Source organism: Salmo trutta, chromosome 14, assembly GCF_901001165.1.
Source record: "Salmo trutta chromosome 14, fSalTru1.1, whole genome shotgun sequence".
NCBI lineage: Eukaryota > Metazoa > Chordata > Actinopteri > Salmoniformes > Salmonidae > Salmo > Salmo trutta.
The window spans coordinates 9,734,723-9,762,341 of record NC_042970.1 but is presented as its reverse complement, the minus strand read 5'-3'; the positions used below and the strand labels follow the sequence as shown (position 1 = coordinate 9,762,341).

The 27,619-nt window shown below is 45.1% G+C and overlaps 2 protein-coding genes and 1 long non-coding RNA gene across 5 annotated transcripts in view; 2 read left to right on the top strand and 1 right to left on the bottom strand.

Annotated features, from left to right (window-relative positions):
- Positions 1-6,130: 6,130 nt before the first annotated feature.
- LOC115207360 (protein kish-B) lies at positions 6,131-10,056 on the bottom strand. Its single transcript, XM_029774382.1, has 3 exons — positions 9,926-10,056; positions 8,527-8,658; positions 6,131-7,655 (listed from the first exon to the last, which is right to left on the bottom strand). The coding sequence occupies exons 1-3, from the start codon at positions 9,933-9,935 to the stop codon at positions 7,573-7,575; spliced, it is 225 nt and encodes a 74-aa protein (XP_029630242.1). The 5' UTR covers positions 9,936-10,056; the 3' UTR covers positions 6,131-7,572.
- On the top strand, positions 9,140-10,214 carry LOC115207361 (uncharacterized). Its single transcript, XR_003880997.1, has 2 exons — positions 9,140-9,202; positions 10,031-10,214. It is a non-coding gene; the product is annotated as an uncharacterized LOC115207361 (long non-coding RNA).
- A 1,233-nt stretch (positions 10,215-11,447) lies between these two features.
- LOC115207356 (mitogen-activated protein kinase 14A) overlaps positions 11,448-27,619 on the top strand; it is a 33,906-nt gene continuing 17,734 nt past the window's right edge. Inside the window, exons 1-3 of one of the 3 annotated variants that reach the window (XM_029774379.1) lie at positions 11,910-12,189; positions 20,774-20,914; positions 21,157-21,286. In XM_029774379.1, the coding sequence (XP_029630239.1) occupies positions 12,128-12,189; positions 20,774-20,914; positions 21,157-21,286 (333 nt within the window). In that variant the 5' untranslated portion in view covers positions 11,910-12,127. Of the gene's footprint in view, positions 11,876-11,909; positions 12,190-20,773; positions 20,915-21,156; positions 21,287-27,619 lie in introns of those variants that run through there. The other 2 variants (XM_029774380.1, XM_029774381.1) reach the window with 2 other exon arrangements.

Here is a 27,619-nt window from a genome sequence, read left to right as displayed (position 1 = left end):
TTCCTCAACCCTAATACCCCTACAGCAGGGTTCCTCAACCCTAATACCCCCTACAGCAGGGTTCCCCACCCACAGTACCCTAATAACCCCTACAGCAGGGTTCCCCACCCACAGTACCCTAATAACCCCTATAGCAGGGTTCCCCACCCACAGTAGCCTAATAATCCCTATAGCAGGGTTCCCCACCCACAGTACCCTAATAACCCCTATAGCAGGGTTCCCCACCCACAGTACCCTAATAACCCCTATAGCAGGGTTCCCCACCCACAGTAGCCTAATAACCCCTACAGCAGGGTTCCCCACCCACAGTAGCCTAATAATCCCTACAGCAGGGTTCCCCACCCACAGTACCCTAATAACCCCTATAGCAGGGTTCCCCACCCACAGTAGCCTAATAATCCCTACAGCAGGGTTCCCCACCCACAGTACCCTAATAACCCCTACAGCAGGGTTCCCCACCCACAGTACCGTAATAACCCCTATAGCAGGGTTCCCCACCCACAGTAGCCTAATAACCCCTATAGCAGGGTTCCCCACCCACAGTACCCTAATAACCCCTACAGCAGGGTTCCCCACCCACAGTACCCTAATAACCCCTATAGCAGGGTTCCCCACCCACAGTAGCCTAATAATCCCTATTTGACCTGAAACAGCCTTTTTGCAAGCAGAGCCTCAGGCTACTTAATGTTTAATACGTATCTGATTGGTTGATCCCAGAACCAATGTGAGAAGTAACGTACCCGTTTCCTGACTTTGGATCTTTCATCATCTGTCTTCTCTTCATGACCACGGTCTTCCATCTTGTCCTGAGGATTGTATCCCCATCTCAATAAAAGATTACACACACACACACTTCCTCACATTCAGCTGTTTACAAAGCATCCACCTTGTGTGACTCTTAAAAGTATCATCATGTATAGTCAATAGCAGTGTTCTAGCTGGCAATGACAATCGCCTCATAGCCATTGTATATTAACAGGTGATTAGTGTTTGGGTTTGTAGGCATCTATCCTGTCCTCTGTCACCTCACCAGGCTTAGGCAATATGACACATTTGGCAAGCTCCTGTGTTTCCAATGGAGGTTTTGTGATGGGTCAGTAGGTCAGCTTATATATATGTATTCTGTGCTGCCTCTTATGTAGTTCCTGATCCAAGTCAGAGGGTGGTCTGAGGATCCGCTCCGTCTCCCAGTGCTGCTCCCTCTGTCTCTGTTCTAGAACACGCTGCCCTCAGAACAGCCTCAATTCATCGAGGCATGGACTCTACAAGGTGTCAAAAGGGTTCCCTCAGGTATGCTGGCCCATGTTGACGCCAATGCTTCCCACAGTTGTGCTAAGTTGGCTGGATGTCCTTTGGGTGATGGCCCATTCTGGATACACACGGGAAACTGTTGAGCGTGAAAAACCCAGCAGCGTTGCAGTTCTTCACACCCGGCCTAGCACCTAGTACCATACCTCGTTCAAAGGTACTTCAATCTTTTATCTTGTCCATTCACCCTCTGAATGGCACACATACACAATCGTCTCAGATGTCTCAAGACTTAAAAATCCTTCTTTAACCAGTCTCCTCCCAGTCATCTACACTGATTGAAGTGGATTTAACAGGTGACATCAATAAGGGATCATAGCTTTCACCTGATCAGTCTACTGTATGTCATGGAAAGAGCAGGTGTTCCTAATGTTTTGTACACTCAGTGTATACTTCCAAAATTAAAAAAAAACTGGTAACAGGATACATTGACGTGTTTTGTGAGGCTCTAGAGCAAAACAACCGATATGTACGTCTTCGTGAGTTTCACCTTTTGATGGTGGGGTCATATTAGTGTGTAGCCCAAACTGTTCGGATGCTACAGACAGAAGTTGGCAGATCGGCGGAACCGACTTCAGACAAGTCCTGTGATGCTTGTGGGTGTTGTAGAGCAAAACAGAACACCATCATGAGTCTCATCTTTCCATAGAGGGTTCATATTGTTGGCCGTTTTAATGAGAAGACTGATTTTCGGTATGTCTCCTGGTCTGACAAACACTGCTATAGCTCAGCCACCTTCCACCGCAGATGCGGAGGTCACAGTGTAGGGGAGACTCCAGGACGGGTTCGGTCAGCTTCCGGGGACAGACGAGGTCATCGATGAGGTCATCATGGCCCTCGACGGACAGAAGAGGCGACGGGGCCTTCCGACGGGGCCTTCCGACGGGGCCTTCCGACGGGGCCTTCCCGGCGGGCCTTCCGGCAGCAGTAGCTCCCTGCTCGAGGAAGAAGAGGTGTTTTATTCTGATGTGGTATTTTTACTGGTAAATTGTTATTATGTTGTAAATAGTAATTGCTGAGGGGAGGAATGGGACACAAAATTTCGTATTGGAAGAAGGTATGGGTCATATTTAACATAATACATTTTTGTTTTACATTACTAGTCATGCTCTTTGGCAAGTTTTACTGTTATTGCCAATATTAACGGTTTATGATCAAGAATCCAACTCACCTCTCCTTTGGTTTCTGGAACATCTGAGTTGTAGAGATGCATTATGTTAGAGTTCACACAACAGTAGTGAAGTTGCAACATTTCTCTTTCTACTCTCCTTTGAACCCACACAAAACACACTGTATCATGATGAAACCCCACACATACAGTGCATTCGGAAAGTGTTCAGACCCCTTGACATTTTCCACATTTTGTTACGTTACAGCCTTATTTTAAAATGAATTAAATCATCTACACACTATACACCATAATGACAAAGCAAAAAAAGTGTAGCTTTTTCTTGCGAATTTATAAAATAAAAAAATGGGAATATCACATTTACATTAGTATTCAGACCCTTTATTCAGTACTTTATTGAAGCACCTTTGACAGCGATTACAGCCTAGAATCTTCTTGGGTATGACGCTACAAGCTTGACAAACCTGTATCTGGGTATTTCTCCCATTATCTGCAGATCCTCTCAAGCTCTGTCAAATTGGATGGGGAACGTCGCTGCACAGCTATTTTCAGGTCTCTCCAGAGATGTTTGATTGGGTTCAAGTCTGGAGTCTGGTTGGGCCACTCAAAGACATTCAGAGACTTGTCCCGAAGCCACTGCTGCATTGTCTTGGTTGTGTTCTTAGGGTCGTTGTCCTGTTGGAAGGTGAATCTTCGCACCAGTCTGAGGTCCTGAGCGCTTTGGAGCAGGTTTTTATCAAGGATCTCTCTGTACTTTTCTCCCTTCATCATTCCCTTGATCCTGACTAATCTCCCAGTCCCTGCCACTGAAAAGCATCCCCACAGCATGATGCTGCCACCACCATGCTTCACCGTAGGGATGGTGCCAGGTTTCCTCCAGATGTGACGCTTGGCATTCAGGCGAAAGAGTTCAATCTTGGTTTCATCAGACCAGAGATTCTTGTTTCTCATGGTCTGAGTCTTTTAGGTGCCTTTTGGCAAACTCCAAGCGGGCTGTCATGTGCCTTTTACTGAGGAGTGGCTTCTGTGGCCACTCTACCAGAAAGGCCTGATTGGTGGAGTGCTGCTGAGATGGTTGTCCTTCTGGAAGATTCTCCCATCTCCACAGAGGAACTCTGGAGCTCTGTCAGTGATCATCTGGTTCTTGGTCACCTCCCAATGTGTTCTTGGGGACCTTCAATGCTGCAGAAATGTTTTGGTACCCTTCCCCAGATATGTGCCTCGACACAATCCTGTCTCGGAGCTCTACGGACAATTCCTTTGACCTCAGGCTTGGTTTTTGCTCTGACATGCACTGTCAACTGTGGGACCTTATATAGACAGGTGTGTGCCTTTCCAAATCATGTCCAATCAATTGAATTTACCACAGGTGGACTCCAATCAAGTTGTAGAAACATCTCAAGGATGATCAATGGAAACAGGATGCACCTGAGCTCAATTTCGAGTCTCATAGCAAAGGATCTGAATACTTATGTAAATAAGGTGTTATTTTTATAAATTTGCAAACATTTCTAAAAACTTTTTTTTGACTTGGTCATTATGGGGTATTGAGTGTAGATTGATGAGGAACATTTTTTATTTGATCAATTTTAGAATAAGGTTGTAACGTAACAAAATGTGGAAAAAGTCAAGGGGTCTGAATACTTTCAGAATGCACTGTACAGTACTTCCCAAAAGAACAGCCTTACCTGTGTGCAGTTATACAGTCACATTTTAGATAGACTGCTGCTCTGAGAGAAGAACCCATGTACTGTCTTGATAGATCTTCATTCTGGTATACGTTCTGTTTCAAACAGACATGCACACACTTCCAAGCAAAACCTTGGTATTGTCTTCAGAAGAAGCTCTCTCCTCTGAGAGTGGACTCAGCAGTAGCAGCAGTGAATGTAGTGACATGTTGCACAGGTGCAGCTTACAGCCCTATGCAGGTCAAATGTGATTACGTCTAATCATTCCTCCCACTCTTTTCAAGGGAAACTGGTGTCGCAGCTGCTCAGAGAGAGAGAGAGAGAGAGAGAGGACAAATTCATTCTTAAAAGTACAGTATATTGTGAGCCTGGTAAAACATAATATCAGAATGAGAAAAAAAGCCACTGACTTGACTCTGTCCCTGTACAAACAATTGTTTGGGTCAGCTAATTGGCTTGACATACTGATGTCTGACCTCCAGCTGGCTTAGGGCCACATATAATGATTCGTGCCATGATGGCAGAGTTAAGTTAGTTGTCATTAGCCACCGACATCAGCAATCATGACTGATCATCATGCATATCCAGAGGGTCACGGTTATATATGTTAAAAATACACACATTTATCAATTCTAAATACAGTATATTGTGAACATGCATGGTAATACATAATATAAATTACAGCATAGTGGTAATATATAATATCAGAATGACAAAAAAAGCAACACTGAACCATGCATGAGAACACCAGCTGTTCCAGACGACTGTGTGATCTCGCTCTCCGTAGCCGATGTAAGACCTATAAATAGGTTAACATTTACAAGGCCGCGGGGCCAGACAGATTACAAGGACGCATACTCAGAGCATACGCTGACCAGCTGGCAAGTGTCTTCACTCATCATTTTCAACCTCTCCCTGACCGAGTCTGTAATACCTACATGTTTCAAGCAGACCACCATAGTCCCTGTGCCCAAGAACACCAAAGTAACCTGTCTAAATTACTATCAACCTGTAGCACTCCCATCTGAAGCCATGAAATCTTCCAGAAGGACAACCATCTCTGCAGCACTCCACCAATCAGCCCTTTATGGTAGAGTGGCCCGAAGGAAGCCCCTCCTCAGTAAAAGCCTCCCAGGCCTCCCGAGTGGCGCACCGGTCTAAGTCACTGCATTGCAGTGGTAGAGGCATCACCCTGGTTCGTTCCCAGGCTGTGTCACAACCGCCTGTGATCAGGAGTCCCATAAGGCAGCGCACAATTGGCCCAGCGTCGTCCGGGTTAGGGGAAGGTTTGGCCGAGGGGGTAGGCAGTCATTGTAAATAAGAATTTGTTCTTACCTGACTTTCCTAGTAAAAAATGGTTAAATATAAAAAAATAAAAAAAAGCACATGACAGCCTGCTTGGAGTATGCCAAAAGGCACCTAAAGGACTCTCAGACCATGATAAACAAGATTCTCTGGTCTGATGAAACCAAGATTGAACTCTTTCGCCTGAATGCCAAGCGTCACATCTGGAGGAAACCTTACACCATCCTTACGGTGAAGCATGGTGGTGGCAGTATCATGCTGTGAGGATGTTTTTCAGTGGCAGGGACTGGGAGACTAGTCAGGATTGAGGGAAATATGAACGGAGCAAATCACAGAGATCCTTGATGAAAACCTGCTCCAGAGTGCTCAGGACCTCAGACTGGGGTGAAGGTTTACCTTCCAAAAGGACAACGACCCTAAGCACACAGCCAAGACAACGCAGGAGTGGCTTCGGGACAAGTCTCTGAATGTCCTTGAGTGGCCCAGCCAGAGCCCGGACTTGTACCCGATCGAACAGCTCTGGAGAGACCTGAAAATAGCTGTGCAGTGACATTCCTCATCCAACCTGACAGAGCTTGAGAGGCTCTGTCAGGTTACAACCAGTCAGACTTTATACAGGAAGTCATATTTTCCACATTTTAGACTCCTCCTTTGTAAATACCAGCGCTTTCCCCCAGAATAAACCATTGAGAATGGTAACTAGGTGATCAATAGAAGGTTTATTGTTATTAACTACAGTATTAAATAGAGACACTGCTCGGCACATGAGCCATATCACCTCTGTCACAGTGTTCAACAAACCATTCATGGGGGCTGGGCATATTTTGGTTTCAGCGCAGCACCAACACATCTGATACAACTAATCAAAGTTTTTGTATTTATTTTCAGTAATACCAAATTAGCCCACCGATAGCAGAGATCATGTCCAACTGACAATCTCTTAGAACAAAATATAAACTATTGGAACCAAGACTTAAAAATAACTGCTGTTGGAACAAGACGGAGGGAAAGTTGGAGCATAACTAACAAAATATTTAACAAAATGTATGCTTAATCCAGTATAAACTAATGTATAGAATACAAGAGACAAAATCCCCTAATTCTACAGCACAACGACAGAGTCATGTAAGTGTAGAACTAATAATGACTCAATAATTAATGCTTCTGGGAATTCTATTAAGTCAGGAAGCTGTGGGTGGTGCTAGAAAGTTGGCTATCAGAAGTATTGCAATGTAAACTTACTTTGAATGTGTCTGTCTGCATATTTTAAGATATGGCATATGTGGGTGTAGTGAGATACCCGATGGGTTGGGCAATTCTCATCTTGAAAAACACATACTAAAAACTTGGAAATGAATCAATCCACCATCATTAACACAATGGAAAAATCTATTATTTATTATTTCAATATTGAAAGTGTGTGGGCTACAGAGAGAAACAAAATGGTGCAGTTTCAGACCATGTGGCAAATAATAATGCAGGCACCAGGGATGGGTGTGTGAGCATGCGGGTCTGGGCAGGGAAAATGTTGTAGTTGTTTCTGTTCGTCTATAAATTGTTGTGTGTGTATTTGGTGTGAAAAATAACAGAGGGAAATGTGTTAGTGCTGAGCAAAGACAAAAATGTGCCCCTGGAGAATAGATTGACAGTGTTCTGATGTGATGTGTACAGTAAACACAGGTTACGGTGGTGTCGTGCAGGGATGGATACAACAGGTGCGTCCCAGTAGTCTCTCCTTTCTCCCGAAGTGTGCACTTGAACACTCCCCTTCATAGATCTCTGAACAGAAATCACTGGTATGTGGAAACTTCCTAGTGCCGTGCTAACACCAATCCAATGCTTTTACATTTATGGGGAGTAGTGAACGAGTGCACACTTCAGGAGAAAGGAGATGTTATTGGGACGCACACAGGTGTAGAAGAGTGCAGAGAGTGACTGGGATCTTTTTCACCACCTGGGGGCAGTATGTCCTTTATACAGGTCCTTTGAGGTTAATGAGTGAATGAATTGGCGTTCTGGGGGCACACGGTCCTAAGTTTCCATGGATGGCAACCCAGTGCAGCCCAACCCAGCACTGCAAAGCCCAGCCAAGCCTGCCCTGGATCAGTCCATCTCAGTCCAGTCCATCCCAGCCTGACGCTGTCACTTTAAGAAGACAAGGTACAATGCCATCGACAGACAGGTTATAGCCACGGCATGGTGGAGTCTGGTCCCAATCACTGCAGCTGAGAGGCAGAAAGACAGAGAAAGAGAGACAGAGGAAGATAGAGGGGGAGAGAGGAAGAGTGAAATTGAGGAGAGGGATACAGAGTGGAGAGATGGACAGAGAGAAACAGGAAGATAGAGTGGGAGAGAGAGTGGGAGAGAGAATGGGAGAGGGAGAAAAAAAAGGAGAAAAAAGACAGTAGTCTCTGCTTCACTGTGGTGAAGCTATAGTAGTGGACCTCTCTGCTTCACTGTGGTGAAGCTATAGTAGTGGACCTCTCTGCTTCACTGTGGTGAAGCTATAGTAGTGGACCTCTCTGCTTCACTGTGGTGAAGCTATAGTAGTGGACCTCTCTGCTTCACTGTGCTGAAGCTATAGTAGTGGGCCTCTCTGCTTCACTGTGGTGAAGCTATAGTAGTGGACCTCTCTGCTTCACTGTGCTGAAGCTATAGTAGTGGACTTCTCTGCTTCACTGTGGTGAAGTTATAGTAGTGGACCTCTCTGCTTCACTGTGGTGAAGCTATAGTAGTGGGCCTCTCTGCTTCACTGTGGTGAAGCTATAGTAGTGGGCCTCTCTGCTTCACTGTGGTGAAGCTATAGTAGTGGACCTTCTGCTTCACTGTGGTGAAGCTATAGTAGTGGACCTCTCTGCTTCACTGTGGTGAAGCTATAGTAGTGGACCTCTCTGCTTCACTGTGGTGAAGCTATAGCAGTGGACCTCTCTGCTTCACTGTGCTGAAGCTATAGCAGTGGACCTCTCTGCTTCACTGTGCTGAAGCTATAGCATAGCTCTTTGATTGTAGTCAGAAACACATAACCTGTATTTATATTCCATTGTTCTACTACATAGATGAACCATTGACAGGTTGATTGATTGACTGACATCTTACCTTTATAGAACACCCCCCACACTCCCTTCTTCTCAGAAAGTAGCCAACTGTTTAGGCGAGGCACCTTCTTGAGGTACGCACACGTACAGATGAACAAAAGCCCAAACACCACAATCCCATCGAACGAGTACACTGACGGGTGGAGAAGAGGAGAAAAAAATCATCATTTGGTTTGAAGATGACATCTGTAGACATGGCTGGTCATTCAATTTTCACAGATTAGCATTACTTTGGATAGTTGAATATTTCAATGACAACAATAGTTTGACAGATTGCATCTTGATGTAACTAGCACACAATAACGATTTGAGGTCTACAGCAATGTTAAAAAAAAACATTGCCAGTTAAACCTGTTCGACAGCTAGGCTACACTTGACACCTGTGTGGAACCACATCTAGATAACATTACAAACAATTGTCACTTATGTTAATATAATGTACAATAGCAGTGTTGCATAGATGGCTGTAAGAGCCAGTAATAGCAACATGATTTCTAAACTGGCCACCAAACATGTCACATAGGTAGGTAGGTAGCAAACTAGCCAGAAATAGCTGGCTGGCCCTTGATCATGTCTCTCGATTCCATTACACAAGTCATTGGACTAACGAGTCTTCTATAAGGGGTTTTGGTAAGAGCCTAAATGTTCAGTCTGAACATTAACACGCATCGCTTGCGGTAAGGTTTGGAAGCATATGGATCGTATATTTAATATGGGCGAGAAATCATTTTCAAACAACGAAATATTGATACACAGTTTGATAGGAGTAGGGTTCCCATATGGCCATATTTCCATGTTACAGCGGTGGTTCATGGACTATTGTACCTGTGCTAATTCGTTATTCGCTTCTCTGAACACCTTTGTGTCAACGGAAGACAGAAACCACAAATGTGTTTTAACTGAAAAAAATAGTGTTGACTGCAACTGTTAATAAAACAGTGTACAGTAACCGTTTCATTAGTTATTTTTGTTGATGTATGTGATATGAAAGTAGAGGGTTGTTTCTAGAATCGATTCACGTTTAGATGTAGTATTCAGTTGTTTAGTCTTCCAGAGCCAATTCGCCATTTAAACAGAACATATAAAAGGTCCCATTATGGCCTATAGCTAACGTTAGATAGCCACCAACTGGACGTATCCTTCTCCAGAACTACGTAGTTTTTGGTTCCAAATTGACGATGCACTTTTTATGTTCATAAATCCAAATGTTAGCAAATTGATGTTGGCTGGCGACGGTCTGCAGCCACGTTTACTGAAATCTATGCTAACTACAAAAGTAGTAGTAAGAATCAGAGCTTGCTAACATCCGTCCAGCCAACCAACGTCTACTTCTTTGCTTTGAAAACAGTGCATCTACTACAAGATTACCTATAAAATGACACACGTCTGATCAAACTGACCATTTGTCATGTTTGCAGTTTGCTGTTGTCCAAGACTGTGTTGAATTCTCAGTTATTTTTCAATCATCCATGTTGTTCAACGTTGTCCTCCCTTCCCTGTGACAGGCAGCAGCCAGGATGACCAATCAAGCGACATATCCGGATTCATCAGGACAGAGCAATGGAACTCGGATATTGTTAGGAACAGAGATCAACTGTGTGTGTAATGTTTTTTTAAATGAAATATTTCAAAATGTGAATTTGTAATCCATGGTCTCCTCCACATTAAAAGGGACAATTCACACCAAAATCAAAGTTTGTCAAATGGTTTTAGACCTCAAAGGTGGTCTTATGTCCCAGCCAATTGTGTATCAAATATAAACGCAACCTGCAACATTTTCAATGATTTTACTGAGTTACAGTTCATATAAGGAAATCAGTCAATTGAAATACATTCATTAGATGCTAGTCTAAGGATTTCACATGACAGGGCAGGGGTACAGCCACTGGGGATCAAGGCCCAGCCAATCAGAATTCGTTTTTCCCCACAAAAGGGCTTTATTACAGACGTGAAGAAGCGGGATGTGGAGGTCCAGGGCTTGCGTGGTTACACCTGGTCTGTGGGGCTGGTTGGACGTACTGCCAAATTCTCTGGCAAGAGCTCTGGTGGACATTCCTGCAGTCAGCATGCCAATTGCACGCTCCCTCAAAAACTGTGGCATAATGTTGGGTTTTTCCAGTGGCTTTTATTGTCCTCGGCACAAAGTGCACCTGTGTGATGATCATGCTGTTTAATCAGCTTCTTGATATGGCACACCTGTCAGGTGGATTGATTTCTTGTTTGGATCTTTATGATCTACCTGTACAGTAGGTGGCTGAATGCACTTATAATTGTTGCGAATGCCATTATGTCAAAGAATAAGAAGGTGGATTATTGTCTTGTGAAAGGAGAAATGCTCACTAACAGGAATGTAAACAAAATTGGAGAGAAACAAGCTTTTTGTGCATATGGAACATTTCTGGGATCTTTTATTTCAGCTCATGAAACATGGGACCAACACTTTACATGTTGCATTTATATTTTTGTTCAGTATATATAGCAAAATAAATTGTGTGTAATGAGTGTCTTTGATATAAACCTATAGCATACATAGGCTAATCAAATCAAATGTATTTGATAATCATTAATAATCATTACTTGTTACCGAATTAAACGAACAGTTAATACCTACTATTACTGCAAGTAAAAAATGTATGCAGAATGCTTGTCCCAGTGAAATTCAAAATATAGGAGGACCATCACGATAGTAAGGATTCATACACTTTGAAGGGTTTGGTCATCATAAGATCTGTGATTTATTATATATATTGTGGCAACGCGCAAATGTCAATCACTGTATTTCATAGGGCTATTTAATTTATGTCAACATATTACGTAGCCTACAGTAAAAAGAGATTAGGAATCCCCACAGCGGGATTTCCCCAGCTACTAAACGGAAATCGCGCGAGAAGTGGGAATCGGGACGGGAGCGCGCTTCGTCTTTGACGGAGCGAGATTTATGTTCAGTTTAGGTCCTCTTCAACACAAGAAACAGGTTGGAAGCTGCATAGAGGGAAAATCTACTGTAGCTCGCTGTCCTCAAAGAGACGTCATCATATATAGTGCACGGGATAACGTTTGCACAGTTGCATTGCCCGGAATGCGCGAGATCCAAGTTGTGTATTGGTTGGATCAACAATAGTTCACGTTGTATTGAGTTTTTATTTTTCAGAGAGGCTTGACTGCCACGCGAAGGAGGAAACCGAAGTTACGACTGGCTTGTTTGTCTCGTAGTCTCTGAATTCTGCAGGAATGTCTCACAAGGAGAGACCCACTTTCTACAGACAGGAGCTGAACAAAACGATATGGGAGGTCCCGGAGCGGTACCAATCCCTGTCCCCGGTCGGCTCTGGAGCCTATGGATCCGTCTGGTAAATACCGTGCATTATAACAACATTATCTCAGAGGATTTGCTATAGAGTTGACTGTTGCATAACAAATAGCAGAGTTGGCTGAGGTTTAACCTAACGCCCAACCCCATAGTTATAGGGCCTGGGGAAATTCAAAGTTTGCTCAATCTACTGATGATCTACCAATAAACGATAGCATCAGTGTAGCAATATGCAAATGCGTCAAATCACAAATCGAGCAGGGAATCTACAAAGTTTCAGCAAGTGTAACAAATGATTAGACTAATGTTACTCAAACCAGATCGCTGTTTTACGCACGCTTCGGAGTGGCTCGGGTATGTCTCGGATTATCTTTCTTTTGTGCTGATCGAAACATTTTTGTCTGACCGGGATGTTTTTCATGGTGCACAACATCCTGTAAACAAAAATAGATTGTCATTTGCGAGAAGTTAGCTGACGGAAGAAAGACTTATGACTCAAGTAAACATTAAGGCACAATCGAAGTAGTTTTCGAGGAATTTGTTTAATGGTGCAGATTGTTATTGTTGATTACATAGCCTACTTATCGGTGAGGACGCAGTGTGCCAATGTGTGCACGCACGTATCGCATGTCGTTGCCAGCAGCACATAAACAACAATGCTGATGCATCATCTGTCAAGATTGTAGAATCAGAATGTGTAGCCTATATGGTTCTGGCGCCTATCTCCAAAATGTTGGATAACAATAAGTGTGTTTTCAACTGTGACGTCTGTATCTTGCTGGTTCGAATCCCCGAGCCGACTTGATGAAAAATCTGCCGACGTGCGTGCTCTTTGAGCAAGGCACTTAACCCGAATTGCTCCTGTAAATTGTTCCATATTAGAGCGTCTGCTAAATGACTAGGGTCATAAAAATGATGTGTTCTAAATGAAAAACCTTTTCTGCATGGTGTTTACAAGCTATATATAGGCTATTAGATTTGTCCCACATTATGTTTCTTGAACTTGGCTAAATCATTGTGCTTTGCGCCTGTATGTAAGCTTAAAGTGACTGAAACTGAACGTAAGCTTGTAGTTACATCACCCCTGTGCCCAATAGTCCTTTACCTCCTTTACAGCTATGCATGTTCGTTCTAGTACTCCACTCCAAGCCAGCAGTGTGTGTGACTGACAGTAAGTCACATGGTTTTCGGGCAGAAGGTGTCAGGCTAACATTTGTACACAATCAAGTCACACAGTTATGCTTGAGAATACTTGAAAATATTTCCTAAATTAAAGTTACTTGAGCAGATTTCCTAGTGTTTTTAGTCGTTGATGTCTAATAATAATAATAATAATAATAATAATAATAATAATAATAATAACATTTTAAGAAACATTTGGCTCAGAACTTGGGGGGGCGAACCCTGGTCTAGAATGATGTCATAATTACCCATTGTGTCTACAGGGATGAGTCACAGCCACAAGCTTAGGTAGCCTACACTCCTCAGCACTGATTTGGTTTAGTCATCCTATTGAATGTCGCTTTGACAAGAAGACTTCATTATTATGTACTATTATTACTTAATCCTCGTGCCCTTGGAGAATAGTTATTTTCTCTTCTGGACAGGATAAGTGTGTGTGTCACTACTGGGTTGTTTTGTACAGTAGCAGCTGTAGATGTCTCATTTTGCTTTTAGTTGGAGAATGATGCTTTGACCGTCTGTGTCACTCGATGGTCATTCTATAATGAACTATGGTAATGGCGAATATCATCAGAAAGTGAAAAGCAGCCAAACTGATTATCAAATATATGAGATGTTTCGAGCTAGTGGTAAGGGTAGCTGCAGGGGTTAATTTAAGGTTAGGTTAGCTAACTTCAGAATGTCTTTCTCCGTATGATAGCCACATATTGATGACCTGCTGCATTTCTCTGCTCTCCTGCACACAGCAGATATATACTGATTTAATGGAGTGGCGAGAGAGGCCGTAGGAAACAGTATAATGGGAGAGTAGTGAGGTATTAATAGACTAACTCTACCTCCTCCCAGTTGTCTTGGCTGTTCAAATCACTAAGAACTTAAAAGGATCCACAGAAGGTGTGACAGTGCTTCTTCCCCCTCGGGAGGTTGAAAAGGTTTGGCTTGGGCCCTCAAATCCTCAAAATGTTATACAGTTAGACCACTGAGAGCATCTTGACTGGCTGTATCACTGCTTGGTATGGCAATAACACCGCCCTCGATCGCATGGCGCTACAGACGGTGGTGCGGACAGCCCAGTACATCACTGGGGTCGAGCTCCCTGCCTCATCCAGGACCTCTATATCAGGCGGTGTGAAAGGAAGGCCTGGGGAAATGATAGACTCCAGCCACCCAAGCCATAGACTGTTCTCTCTGCTTCCGCACGGCAAGCGGTACCGCTGCATCAAGTCACCAACAGGCTCCTGAACAACTTCTATCCCCAAGCCATAAGACTGCTAAATAGCTAACAAAATGGCTACAGAGACTGAGTTGACCTCACACGGCCCTACACACTCACACGGCCCTACACACTCACACGGCCCTACACACTCACACGGCCCTACACACTCACACGGCCCTACACACTCACACGGCCCTACACACTCACACACACTGTCACTCATACACACTCGCACACAAACACTCACTCCATCATTTGCTCACACACACATAATGACTCTACACACACCCACTCACATACAATCATCATGCTATTCTGTTTATCAAATATCCTGATGCCTAGTCACCTTACTCCTATACATATTAACCAGTATCCCTGCACATTGTAAATATGGTACTGGAACTGACCCTGTATAAAGTATGCTTGCATACTTTTTGTTCTTCTTATTTCTTATTTTTAAATCTGGTATGTTTTATTCTACCTTGTTATTTTTAGTATTACATTGTTATACGGCAAGCGGTACCAGAGCGCCAAGTCTAGGACCAAAAGGCTCCTTAACAGCTTATTTTTTAATTTCACCTATTTCTCTCCCCAATTTCGTGGTATCCAATTGGTAGTTACAGTCTTGTCTTATCCCTGCAACTCCCGTACGGACTCGGGAGAGGCGAAGGTCGAAACACAATGCCCACTTAACCCAGAAGCCAGCCACATCAATGTGTTGGAGGAAACACCGTACACCTGGCAACCGTGTCAGCGTGCACTGTGCCCGGCCCGCCACAGGAGTCTCTAGTGTGCGATGGGACAAGGACTCCCTGCCGGCCAAACCCTCCCTAACCCGGATGTCGCTCGGCTAATTGTGCGCCGCCCCATGGGCCTTCCGGTTGCGGCCGGCTTCAACAGATCCTGGACTCGAATCCAGAATCTCTACTTCCACTTGGGAGGCCCTTCTTAATTAACAGCTTCTACCCCCAAGCCATAAGACTGCTGAACAATTAATCAAATGGCCACCTGGACTATTTACATTCACCCCCCCACACATTTATTTTTACACTGCTGCTATTCACTGTTTATTATCTATGCATAGTCACTTTACACCTACCTACATGTACACATTACCTCAACTAACCTGTACCCCCGCACATTGACTCAGTACCGGTACCCCCTGTATATAGCCTCCACATTGACTCTGTACCGGTACCCCCTGTATATAACCTCCTTATTGTTATTTTATTGTGTTACTTTTTATTATTTTTTTACTTTTTAGTTTATTTGGTATTTCAGTTTTCAAGAAAGGCATTTCACTGTATGTGTGCATGAAACATTACACTTCTTCAATGGGTCAGTTCCTGTAGTCCTGTAGTCCTGTAGTCCTGTCTCCACTCAGTTAGTTGTTCAGTCAGTCAGTCCGTCAGTCAATCAGTCGTTCGCCCAGTCAGCCAATCAGTCGTTCGCCCAGTCAGTCAATCAGTCGTTCGCCCAGTCAGTCAATCAGTCGTTCGCCCAGTCAGTCAATCAGTCGTTCGCCCAGTCAGCCAATCAGTCGTTCGCCCAGTCAGCCAATCAGTCGTTCGCCCAGTCAGTCAATCAGTACGTCGTTCAGTCAGTTGGTCGCCCTGCCACACTGTTGGTCAGTCTATTCAATCACTCTGTGTTCCAGGTTTTCCTTTTTTCCGTCCTGCTACTCAGATGATCAGATCTCACGTCGCCTGGCGTTATTTAACATATCAGGAACCACTTTAACACATTGTACTGATCTTATCATATGCGCAGCATGACAACACATCAACCTGGCATGCCAGCCTTTCAGCCATTCAACCATCTCGTCAGTCATAGTTAATGTATGTATGCCTTTGTTCCTGCCGCCATGCTGTCCCTCCCTCCTAGGCCTCAGCTTGACCTCTGCCTGCTAAAGGAATGTAAAGCACCATGTTAAGCATGCTAGATTTTACCCCATCTGTCACTCAAAGTCTTCCTGAGAAAACCACTCCCATCTCAGACCTCACTTTATTCCTGTTCTGTTCTTAGAATGTGGAAGCCATCCAGGAGTTGGTTGGTTGGCTATGCGAGTTTATTCAGAGAGTTATTCATAACACATTCTTAACATTAAGTTGCACCCCCTCCACACTTTTGTCTTCAGAACAGCCTCAATCCGTCAGGGCATAGACTCTACAAGGTGTCAAAAGCGTTCCACAGGAATGCTGGCCCATGTTGACTCCAATGCTTCCCACAGTTAATTTGACTGGATGTCCTTTGGGTGGTGGACCATACTTGATACACACAGGAAACTGTTGAGTGTGAAAAACCAAGCAGCATTGCAGTTCTTGACACAAACAGGTATGCCTGGTACCTACTACCATACCCTGTTCAAAGGCACTTCATACACGATCCATGACTCAAGGCTTAAAAATCTTTATTTAACCTGTATCCTCCCCTTCATCTACACTGATTGAAGTGGATTTAACAGTTAAAAAAAAAAAAAAGTGGACATGTAGTTGTGGTAGCTCACTCTCAGACAGGAAACCAGCTCCTATACATGTCAGACTTCTTCCTAGGAACTTGCTTCCTTGGTATTTGAAGGGGAAACACAACATTGTCTGTATTAGGCAACATGGTGTGTATATAGAGAGGTCATTTATAGGAAAGTGTTTGTCAGGAGATATGCCACTGCTCCAATATATCACTGATACAAATCAGATGTGTGTGTGTATGTGTGTGTGAGTGAGAGACTCAGATGGGCAGGGCAGGTTTAACACCCACTCAACCTCTGCTCTCTGTACTCTCTGTTCAGTCTCAGGGTGTGGACATGCTGAGGAATCACTGTAGCAGGGAGCACAGCCAAGCCGTGTGTGTTAGAGCCAAGCCGTGTGTGTTAGAGCCAAGCCGTGTGTGTTAGAGCCAAGCCGTGTGTGTTAGAGCCAAGCCGTGTGTGTTAGAGCCAAGCCGTGTGTGTTAGAGCCAAGCCGTGTGTGTTAGAGCCAAGCCGTGTGTGTTAGAGCCAAGCCGTGTGTGTTACAGCCAAGCCGTGTGTGTTACAGCCAAGCCGTGTGTGTTACAGCCAAGCCGTGTTACTGTTGTACATATGGACACAGAAGTTTCAGCACCGTCGTGATAAAGCGGAGTCACTATCGGTCACATCCACCTCTTAGCAGACAGTAACGTAACATAGGGGTGAATCCTAAGGCAGGCATCACTGTCAATGGGAGACTAGGTGAGTGAAAAATGTGACTTAGGTGGAAGTTAGGATTGGCCCCATTGAGACCAGTAAAGTAGGAGCTTCTAGAGACTCTGACTGCCAGATGGTCTGCTCTGGCTCCTCATGGATAGTGACATCACTGTATTTCCTGTTACAGTGGTGCTGTAATCTGTTAACAGTCAGCTGCCATAGGAACCGGATGGTCAGGAGCTGATGGGATTGTTATGAGAAGGCTGCAGCAGCTGTATTAGCTGTTAACATATTCTACAACCATGTGTTGAGAGACCATGTTGTATCTCATCTATCAGGTGGAAGGGTTAAAGGTTGCCCCAAGAATCTCCCATACAGACGGTCACACATACAACATGATCAACCATCTCAGATAATCTAACATGAGGAGCGAGTGGTTTGGTGTTTCACTGCATGCAGGCCCTGGCTGAGTGTCACTGCCTTTTTTAGCCTGCTTAATGGCTGGGGAGACTGCAGGACACAGACAACAATGCTGAGAGTCTGACACACACACACACACACACACAGGACACCATCCATCTACAAAGCAGTTGGCAATCTGCACAACTAACAGGCCGGTCTGGACGTACGATCTCATTACACTATGATGAAACTAAGTGCAATAACAAGCCTCCATGAATATAGGCCATAAGCAGAACAGAATTAGGAAAGGGTGAATGACCAGCAACCAGCCAGAAGCATATCTCTCTCCTGGCCTATGATTCCCTACAATTTTGTTGCCTGGGTTTTGTAGCCAATGTTTGTTTGCTCTAGTGTGCGGTAGCAGTGTGTTTATGGCATTCTGAATGTTACAACTACTGCCCTACTTATGACTTCCTGGAAACAACATTTCACAGAATTCTGACCATGCCAGCTCCTGCTGCCATGGCAACCTAGTAGGGAGACCCATTGTTGTTTCCAAGATCAGTCGGGAGGGGGGGGTTGGGTAAGAAGGGGTGTAGAAGGGGGAGAAATGAGGGGAGTTTTGAGAAACTGTGTACAGCACCTCTCCAGGTCCCATGTTTAAAAAAATATATATACATATATTTCACCTTTATTTAACCAGGTAGGCTTGTTGAGAACAAGTTCTCATTTATTACTGCGACCTGGCTAAGATAAAGCAAAGCAGTTCAACACAAACAACAACACAGAGTTACACATGGGAGAAACAAACGTACAGTCAATAACACAATAGAAAAATCTATATACAGTGTGTGCAAATGTAGTAAGATTAGGGAGGTAAGGCAATAAATAGGCCGTAGTGGCAAAGTAATTACAATTTAGAAATTAAACACCGGAGTGATAGATGTGCAGAAGATGAATGTGCAAATAGAGATGCTGGGGTGCAAAGGAGAAGGGGAAAAAAATAACAATATGGGGATGAGGTAGTTGGGTGTGCTATTTACAGATGGGCTATGTACAGGTGCAGTGATCTGTGAGCTACTCTGACAGCTGATGCTTAAAGTTAGTGAGGGAGATATGAGTCTCCAGCTTCAGTGATTTTTGCAATTCGTTCCAGTCATTGGCAGCAGAGAACTGGAAGGAAAGGCGGCCAAAGGAGGAATAGGCTTTGGGGGTGACCAGTGAGATATACCTGCTGGAGCGTGTGCTACAGGTGGGTGCTGCTATGGTGACCAGTGAGGTGAGATAAGGCGGGGCTTTACCTAGCAAAGACTTATAGATGACCTGGAGCCAGTGGGTTCGGCGACAAATATGAAGCGAGGGAGAGCCGACGAGAGCAGACAGGTCGCAGTGGTGGGTAGTATACGGGGCTTTGGTGACAAAACGGATGGCACTGTGATGGACTACATCCAATTTGCTGTGTAGAGTGTTGGAGGCTATTTTGTAAATGACATCGCTGAAGTCAAGGATCGGTAGGATGGTCAGTTTTACGAGGGTAAGTTTGGCAGCATGAGTGAAGGAGGCTTTGTTGCGAAATAGGAAGCCCATTCTAGATTTAATTTTGGATTGGAGATTCTTAATGTGAGTCTGGAAGGACAGCTTACAGTCTAACCAGACACCTAGGTATTTGTAGTTGTCCACATATTCTAAGTCAGAGCCGTCCAGAGTAGTGATGCTAGACGGGCAGGCGGGTGCGGGCAGCGATCGGTTGAAGAGCATGAATTTAGTTTTACTTGCATTTAAGAGCAGTTGGAGGCCACAGAAGGAGTGTTGTATGGCATTGAAGCTCGTCTGGAGGTTTGTTAACACAGTGCCCAAAGAAGGGCCAGAAGTATACAGAATGGTGTCGTCTGCGTAGAGGTGGATCAGAGAATCACCAACAGCAAGAGCGACATCATTGATGTATACAGAGAAAAGAGTCGGCCTGAGAATTGAACCCTGTGGCACCCCCAGAGGTCCGGACAACATGCCCTCCAAGTTGACACACTGAACTTTGTCTGAGAAGTAGTTGGTGAACCAGGCAAGGCAGTCATATTGAGTCTGCCGATAAGAAAGCGGTGATTGACAGAGTCGAAAGCCTTGGCCAGGTTGATGAAGATGGCTGCACAGTATGTTTTTGTGCTGTTCAAGGGCAGTCAAGTCTGGAGTGAACCAAGAGCTATATCTGTTCTTAGTTTTACATTTTTGAATGGGGCATGCTTATTTAAGATGGTGAGGAAAGCTCTTTTATATCTATCTATGAGGGTGCCCGTGTTTACGGATTTAGGGTTGCACCTGGTAGGTTCCTTGATAATTTGTGTGAGACGGCCGGGGTGTTAAGCATATCCCAGTTTAGGTCACCTAACAGTACAAACTCTGAAGATAAATGGGGGGCAATTAATTCACATATGGTGTCTAGGGCACCACAGTGAGACTCTTATTTCTGGCGAGATGGATTTTTAAAAGTAGAAGTTCTAACTGTTTGGGCACAGACCTGGATAGCATGACAGAACTCTGCAGGCTATCTCTGCAGTAGATTGCAACTCCACCCCCTTTGGCAGTTCTATCTTGGGGGAAAATGTTGTAGTTGGGGATGGAAATTTCTGAATTTTTGGTGGCTTTCCTACGCCAGGATTCAGACACGGCTAGGACATCAGGGTTGGCGGAGTGTGCTAAAGCAGTGAATAAAACAAACACAGGGAGGAGGCTTCTGATGTTAACATGCATGAAACCAAGTCTTTTACAGTTACAGAAGTAAACAAATGATAGCGCCTGGGGAATAGGGGTGGAACTCGGGGATACAGGGCCTGGGTTAACCTCTACATCACCAGAGGAACAGAGTAGGATAAGGGTATGGCTAAAGACTATAAGGACTGGTCGTCTAGTGCGTTGGGGACAGAGAATAAAAGGAGCAGATTTCTGGGCGTGGTAGAATAGATTCCTCTCCATGTGTACAGCACCTCTCCAGGTCCCATGTGTACAGCACCTCTCCAGGTCCAATGTGTACAGCACCTCTCCAGGTCCCATGTGTACAGCACCTCTCCAGGTCCCATGTGTACAGCACCTCTCCAGGTCCCATGTGTACAGCACCTCTCCAGGTCCCATGTTTACAGCGCCACTTCACATAATATTACATAATTGTTGAATTAAAAGTTTGGTTGAAAGTAGCATACACACACGGAATAAAAGCAATGTTAGTGTTGAATTATTGATGTACAACATGTCATGAATGTGATAACAGGAATTTCATGTGATATCAGGAATGTTATGAATGTGATATGAATGTTGTCATTACCATGTCGTAAGGTATCTAGTGTGTGTGTGTTCTTCAATACTGCAGCTCGTCGTATGATGTGAAGTCGGGGCTGAAGATGGCGGTGAAGAAGCTGTCCAGGCCGTTCCAGTCAATTATCCACGCTAAGAGGACCTACAGAGAACTACGTCTCCTGAAACACATGAAACACGAGAATGTGAGTTAACCCCAACACACACACACACACACACAGACATGTGAGTTAACCCCTCCATGACCTTTTACTGATCCATCACTGGGGTGAAGAAATTCTATAAACTTTTCCAAAGTTCCCAGGTTTTCACAAATCTCATTTTGAGCCCGGAGGATTATTCAACTTCCAAGAGTCCTCCAACCGAGATGTCGGGGAAATCTGTCGTGTGTGTGTGTGTGTGTGTGTGTGTGTGTGTGTGTGTGTGTGTGTGCGCGCACGAGTGGACATGCCTTCACTCTTGGGCAAGCTGACCTGACCTCAGAGTGAGAGGAGTTGTATCTGACTGTGGTACTGAATGTCTGTGTTCTATAAAAAGGCTATTGATCGCTGTCTCTTAAACTCAAGAGCAGATGGAGAAGTGTGTGTGTGCACCTGAGTGTCTGTGTGTGAAGGGGGTCAAGTGTAAGATGTCTCTGTAACAAGTTTGTTACATGATCCTCCAGCTTCTAACAGTGTAGCTTCTCTCTGAGCTGTTACATGATCCTCCAGCTTCTAACAGAGTAGCTTCTCTCTGAGCTGTTACATGATCCTCCAGCTTCTAACAGAGTAGCTTCTCTCTGAGCTGTTACATGATCCTCCAGCTTCTAACAGAGTAGCTTCTCTCTGAGCTGTTACATGATCCTCCAGCTTCTAACAGTGTAGCTTCTCTCTGAGCTGTCAACAGATCCATGTCACATCCATAGAACCACAATCACTAGAACTGACAAAGCCCCCTCAGCAGCCCTGTTAAAGCCGTGCTTCTGGTGCAAGGGAAGTTTTCTCTAGATCAGGAGTTAACACCAGTCTCTTCCTTCAGGGGTGTGGGGTTTCACTGAATGATTCAGGGATGTTTACAATGGAGGGTCAACTGCTGTGTGTCGGGGTCAAGTCGGAGTTTAACAAATAATCTGAATCTGACAGTGCTGGTGGTGATTGTGCAGAAGGTCTACCCAAACTTTCAAACTTGTCTCTCTGTGAGTTGAGGTAACTCAGCTGCAGGAAGGGAACAGGAGAATACAGTATGATCCACAGACAGTGTGTGTTTGATAGTATGCTACAAAATAGTATGCTACACCTGACAGAAAGAGTGTGTGTTTAAGTTTTAAAAACCTCTCTCTGAGTTGAGGTAACTCTCAGCAGCAGGGTGAGGTAACGCTCAGCAGCAGGGTGAGGTAACGCTCAGCAGCAGGGTGAGGTAACTCTCAGCAGCAGGGTGAGGTAACTCTCAGCAGCAGGGTGAGGTAACTCTCAGCAGCAGGGTGAGGTAACTCTCAGCAGCAGGGTGAGGAAACTCTCAGCAGCAGGGTGAGGTAACGCTCAGCAGCAGGGTGAGGTAACGCTCAGCAGCAGGGTGAGGTAACGCTCAGCAGCAGGGTGAGGTAACGCTCAGCAGCAGGGTGAGGTAACGCTCAGCAGCAGGGTGAGGAAACTCTCAGCAGCAGGGTGAGGTAACTCTCAGCAGCAGGGTGAGGAAACAGTACAAAACACTGATCTACCTGACGCAGCTCTTGACCCGGTTATTCTTTGAGCTGATTTCCCCGCTGTTGCCTGGTTACACTGTTGGTTGTGCTTTTTTGGAAAGCCTGAGTCGGCCAATCACTGTTTGCTTTGGCTGGAGTCCACCAATCGCAGCGGGCACTGCCCTGCGTGGGCGGTGTGGAGTCGTGTTGTTATGAAACCCACCCACCTCAGTCCCTTTCTCTAGAAGGGGGCACACTGGGTCTGGCACGATGTCTCCTCTTCTCCCCCCCTCTCTAGTCACCCACACACTGCCTGCATGCTCGCTCTGCGCACACACTGCCTGCATGCTCGCTCTGCGCACACACTGCCTGCATGCTCGCTCTGCGCACACACTGCCTGCATGCTCGCTCTGCCCACACACTGCCTGCATGCTCGCTCTGCCCACACACTGCCTGCATGCTCGCTCTGCGCACACACTGCCTGCATGCTCGCTCTGCCCACACACTGCCTGCATGCTCGCTCTGCTCACACACTGCCTGCATGCTCGCTCTGCTCACACACTGCCTGCATGCTCGCTCTGCCCACACACTGCCTGCATGCTCGCTCTGCGCACACACTGCCTGCATGCTCGCTCAGCCCACACACTGCCTGCATGCTCGCTCTGCCCACACACTGCCTGCATGCTCGCTCTGCTCACACACTGCCTGCATGCTCGCTCTGCTCACACACTGCCTGCATGCTCGCTCTGCTCACACACTGCCTGCATGCTCGCTCTGCTCACACACTGCCTGCATGCTCGCTCTGCTCACACACTGCCTGCATGCTCGCTCTGCTCACACACTGCCTGCATGCTCGCTCTGCTCACACACTGCCTGCATGCTCGCTCTGCTCACACACTGCCTGCATGCTCGCTCTGCTCACACACTGCCTGCATGCTCGCTCTGCTCACACACTGCCTGCATGCTCGCTCTGCTCACACACTGCCTGCATGCTCGCTCTGCTCACACACTGCCTGCATGCTCGCTCTGCTCACACACTGCCTGCATGCTCGCTCTGCTCACACACTGCCTGCATGCTCGCTCTGCTCACACACTGCCTGCATGCTCGCTCTGCGCACACACTGCCTGCATGCTCGCTCTGCTCACACACTGCCTGCATGCTCGCTCTGCTCACACACTCTTCCTCTTTCTTTTTCTCTCTCCTCGGCCTCTCTCTCTAATTGCATTCTGGATGATTTTCCTGTTCAGAGTTCATTCATCACTTTCCCTGTGTGTTAACAGCCTCACACATAATTCAGTCCCATTCAAAACCTAGTTTCCCTAACCCCTAACCCTAACCTGTACTCTTACCCTAAACAAAAAACCTAACCTTAACCCTAACCCTAAACCTAGCTCCTAACCCTAAAACTATCCGTTCCTAACCCTCACCCTAAAACTATCCGTAGCTCCTAACCCTAAAACTATCCGTAGCTCCTAACCCTAAAACTAACCGTAGCTCCTAACCCTAAAACTATCCGTAGCTCCTAACCCTAAAACTAACCGTAGCTCCTAACCCTAAAACTAACCGTAGCTCCTAACCCTAAAACTAACCGTAGCTCCTAACCCTAAAACTAACCGTAGCTCCTAACCCTAAAACTAACCGTAGCTCCTAACCCTAAAACTAACCGTAGCTCCTAACCCTAAAACTAACCGTAGCTCCTAACCCTAAAACTAACCGTAGCTCCTAACCCTCACTCTTTAACGTAATTCTAACACAAATTTTAACATTAACCCTAAACCCCCTAGAAATAGCATTTGACATTGGTCACATTTTTGTTTGTTTACTATTCTAGTGGGGACTTTTGGTCCCCACAAGAATAGTTAAACACATCTACACACACAGCAAACATTAGCTTCACATCTCCAACTCAATCATCAAGTTTCCTGTCGACACAACATTAGTAGGCCATATTACCAACAATGACGAGACAGCCTACAGGGAGGAGGTGAGGGCCCTGGCAAAGTGGTGCCAGGAAAATAACCTCTCCCTCAATGTCAACAAAACGAAGGAGCTGATCGTGGACTTCAGGAGACAACAGAGAGCACGCCCCCATCTACATCTACATCACCGGGGGCACACTGCCTACCCTCCAGGACATCTACAGCACCCGATGTCACAGGAAGGCCAAGAAGATCATCAAGGACCTCAGCCTCTCGAGCCACAGCTTGTTCATCCCGCTACCATCTAGAAGGTAGAGACAGTACAGGTGCATCAAAGCTGGGACAGAGAGATTGATAAACAGCTTCTATCTCAAGGCCATCAGACGGTTAAACACTCCCCTCTAACCGGCCTCCACCCAGTACCCTGCCCTGAACTTTAGTCACTGTTACTAGCCGGCTACCACCCGGTTACTCTACCCTGCACCTTAGAGGCTGCTGCCCTACGTACATAGACATGGAACACTGGTCACTTTAATAATGTTTACATACTGTTTTACCCACTTCATATGTATATACTGTATTCTAGTCAAGGCTTATCCTATAGAACTACTGCTGTACACACCTTTTCTATTCATATACTGTCCATACATTTTTTATATATATATATATATATATATACATACACACACATATATATATATATACACACACACAGTGCATTCAGAAAGTATTCAGACCCCTTGACTTTTTCCACATTTTGTTACATTACAGACTTATCGTAGAATGGATTAAATCGTTTTTATCCCTCATCAATCTACACACAATACCCCATAATGAAATATACATTTACATAAGTATTCAGACCCTTTACTCAGTACTTTGTTGAAGCACCTTTGGCAGCGATTACATTCTTGAGTCTTCTTGGGTATGACGCTACAAGCTTGGCACACCTGTATTTGGGGAGTTTCTCTAATTTTTCTCTGCAGATTCTCTCAAGCTCTGTCAGGTTGGATGGGGAGCCTTGCTGCCCAGCTATTTTCAGGTCTCCAGAGATATTTGATCGGGTTCGAGTCCGGGCTCTAGCTGGGCCACTCAAGGACATTCAGAGACTTGTCCCGAAGCCTCTCCTGCATTTTTCTTGGCTGTGTGCTTAGGGTTGTTGTCCTGTTGGAAGGTGAACCTTCACCCCAGTCTAAGGTCCTGATCGCTCTGAAGCAGGTTTTCATCAATGATCTCTCTGTACTTTGCTCCGTTCATCTTTCCCTCGATCCTGACTAGTCTCCCAGTCCCTGCTGCTGAAAAACATACCCACAGCATGATGCTGCCACCACCATGCTTCACCATAGGGATGGTGCCAGGTTTCCTCAAGACATGACACTTGGCATTCAGGCGAAAGAGTTCAATCTTAGTTTCATCAGACCAGAGAATATTGTTTCTTATGGTCTGAGAGTCTTTAGGTGCCTTTTGGAAAACTCCAAGCAGGCTGTCATGTGCCTTTTACTGAGGAGGGGTTTCTGTCTGCCCACTCTATCATAAAGGCTCGATTGGTGGAGTGCTGCAGAGATGGTTGTCCTTCTGGAAGGTTCTCCCATCTCTACAGAGGAATTCTGGAGCTCTGTCAGAGTGACCATCAGGTTCTTGGTCACCTCCCTGACCAAGGCCCTTCTCCTCCGGTTGCTCAGTTTGGCTGGGCGGCCAGCTCTAGGAAGAGTCTTGGTGGTTCCAAACTTCTTCCATTTAAGAATGATGTAGGCCACTGTGTTCTTGTGGACCTTCAATGCTGCAGAAATGTTTTGGTATCCTTCCCCAGATCTGTGCCTCGACACAATCCTGTCTCAGAGCTCTACGGACAATTCCTTCGACCTCATAGCTTGGTTTTTGCTCTGACATGCACTGCCAACTGTGGGAACTTATATAGACAGGTGTGTGCCTTTCCAAATCATGTCCAATCAATTGAATTTACCACAGGTGGACTCCAATCAAGTTGTAGAAACATCTCAAGGATGATCAATGGAAACAGGATGTACCTGAGCTTAAGTTTGAGTCTCATGTTAAAGGGTCTGAATACTTATATAAATAAGGTATTTCTGTTTTTTATTTTTCATACATTTCAGAACCTGTTTTTGTGTTATCAAAATGGGGTATTGAGTGTAGATTGATGAGGAACACTTAAATTTAATCAATTTTAGAATAAAATACACACACACACACACACACACTAATACTATACTGAACAAACATGTAAATTCAACAATTGTACTAAGTTACAGTTCATATAAGGAAATCAGAAAATTGAAATAAATTCATTAGCCGCTAACCTATGGATTTCACATGACTGGGCAGGGCCGCAGCCATGGGTGGGGCATAGGAGAGTGAGAGTGCATAGGCCTACCCACTGGGGAGCCAGGCCCAGCCAATCAGAATTTGTTTCTCCCCACAAAAGGGCTTTATTACAGACAGAAATACTCTTTAGTTGCTTCAGCTATCCGGGTGGCTGGTCTCAGATGATCCAGCAAGTGAAGAAGCAGGATCTGGAGGTCCCTGGCTAGAATGGTCACATGTGGTCTGACGTTGTAAGGAAGGTTGGACGTACTACCAAATTTTCCAAATGACAGAGGTGGCTTATGGTAGAAAATTAACATTCAATTCTCTGGTAACAGCACTGGTGGACATTCATACAGTCAGCATGCCAATTACACGCTCCCTCAAACTTGAGGCATCTGTGGCATTGTTTTGTGTGAAAAAACTGAGCATTTTAGAGTGCCCTTTTATTGTCCCCAGCACAATGTGCACCTGTGTAATGATCATGCTGTTTAATCAGCTTCTTGATATGCCACATCTGTCAGGGAATGTAAACACATTTGTTCCCAGAATTTGAGAGAAATATATTTTTTGTGCGTATGGAACATTTCTTAGATCATATTTTTCAGGTCATGAA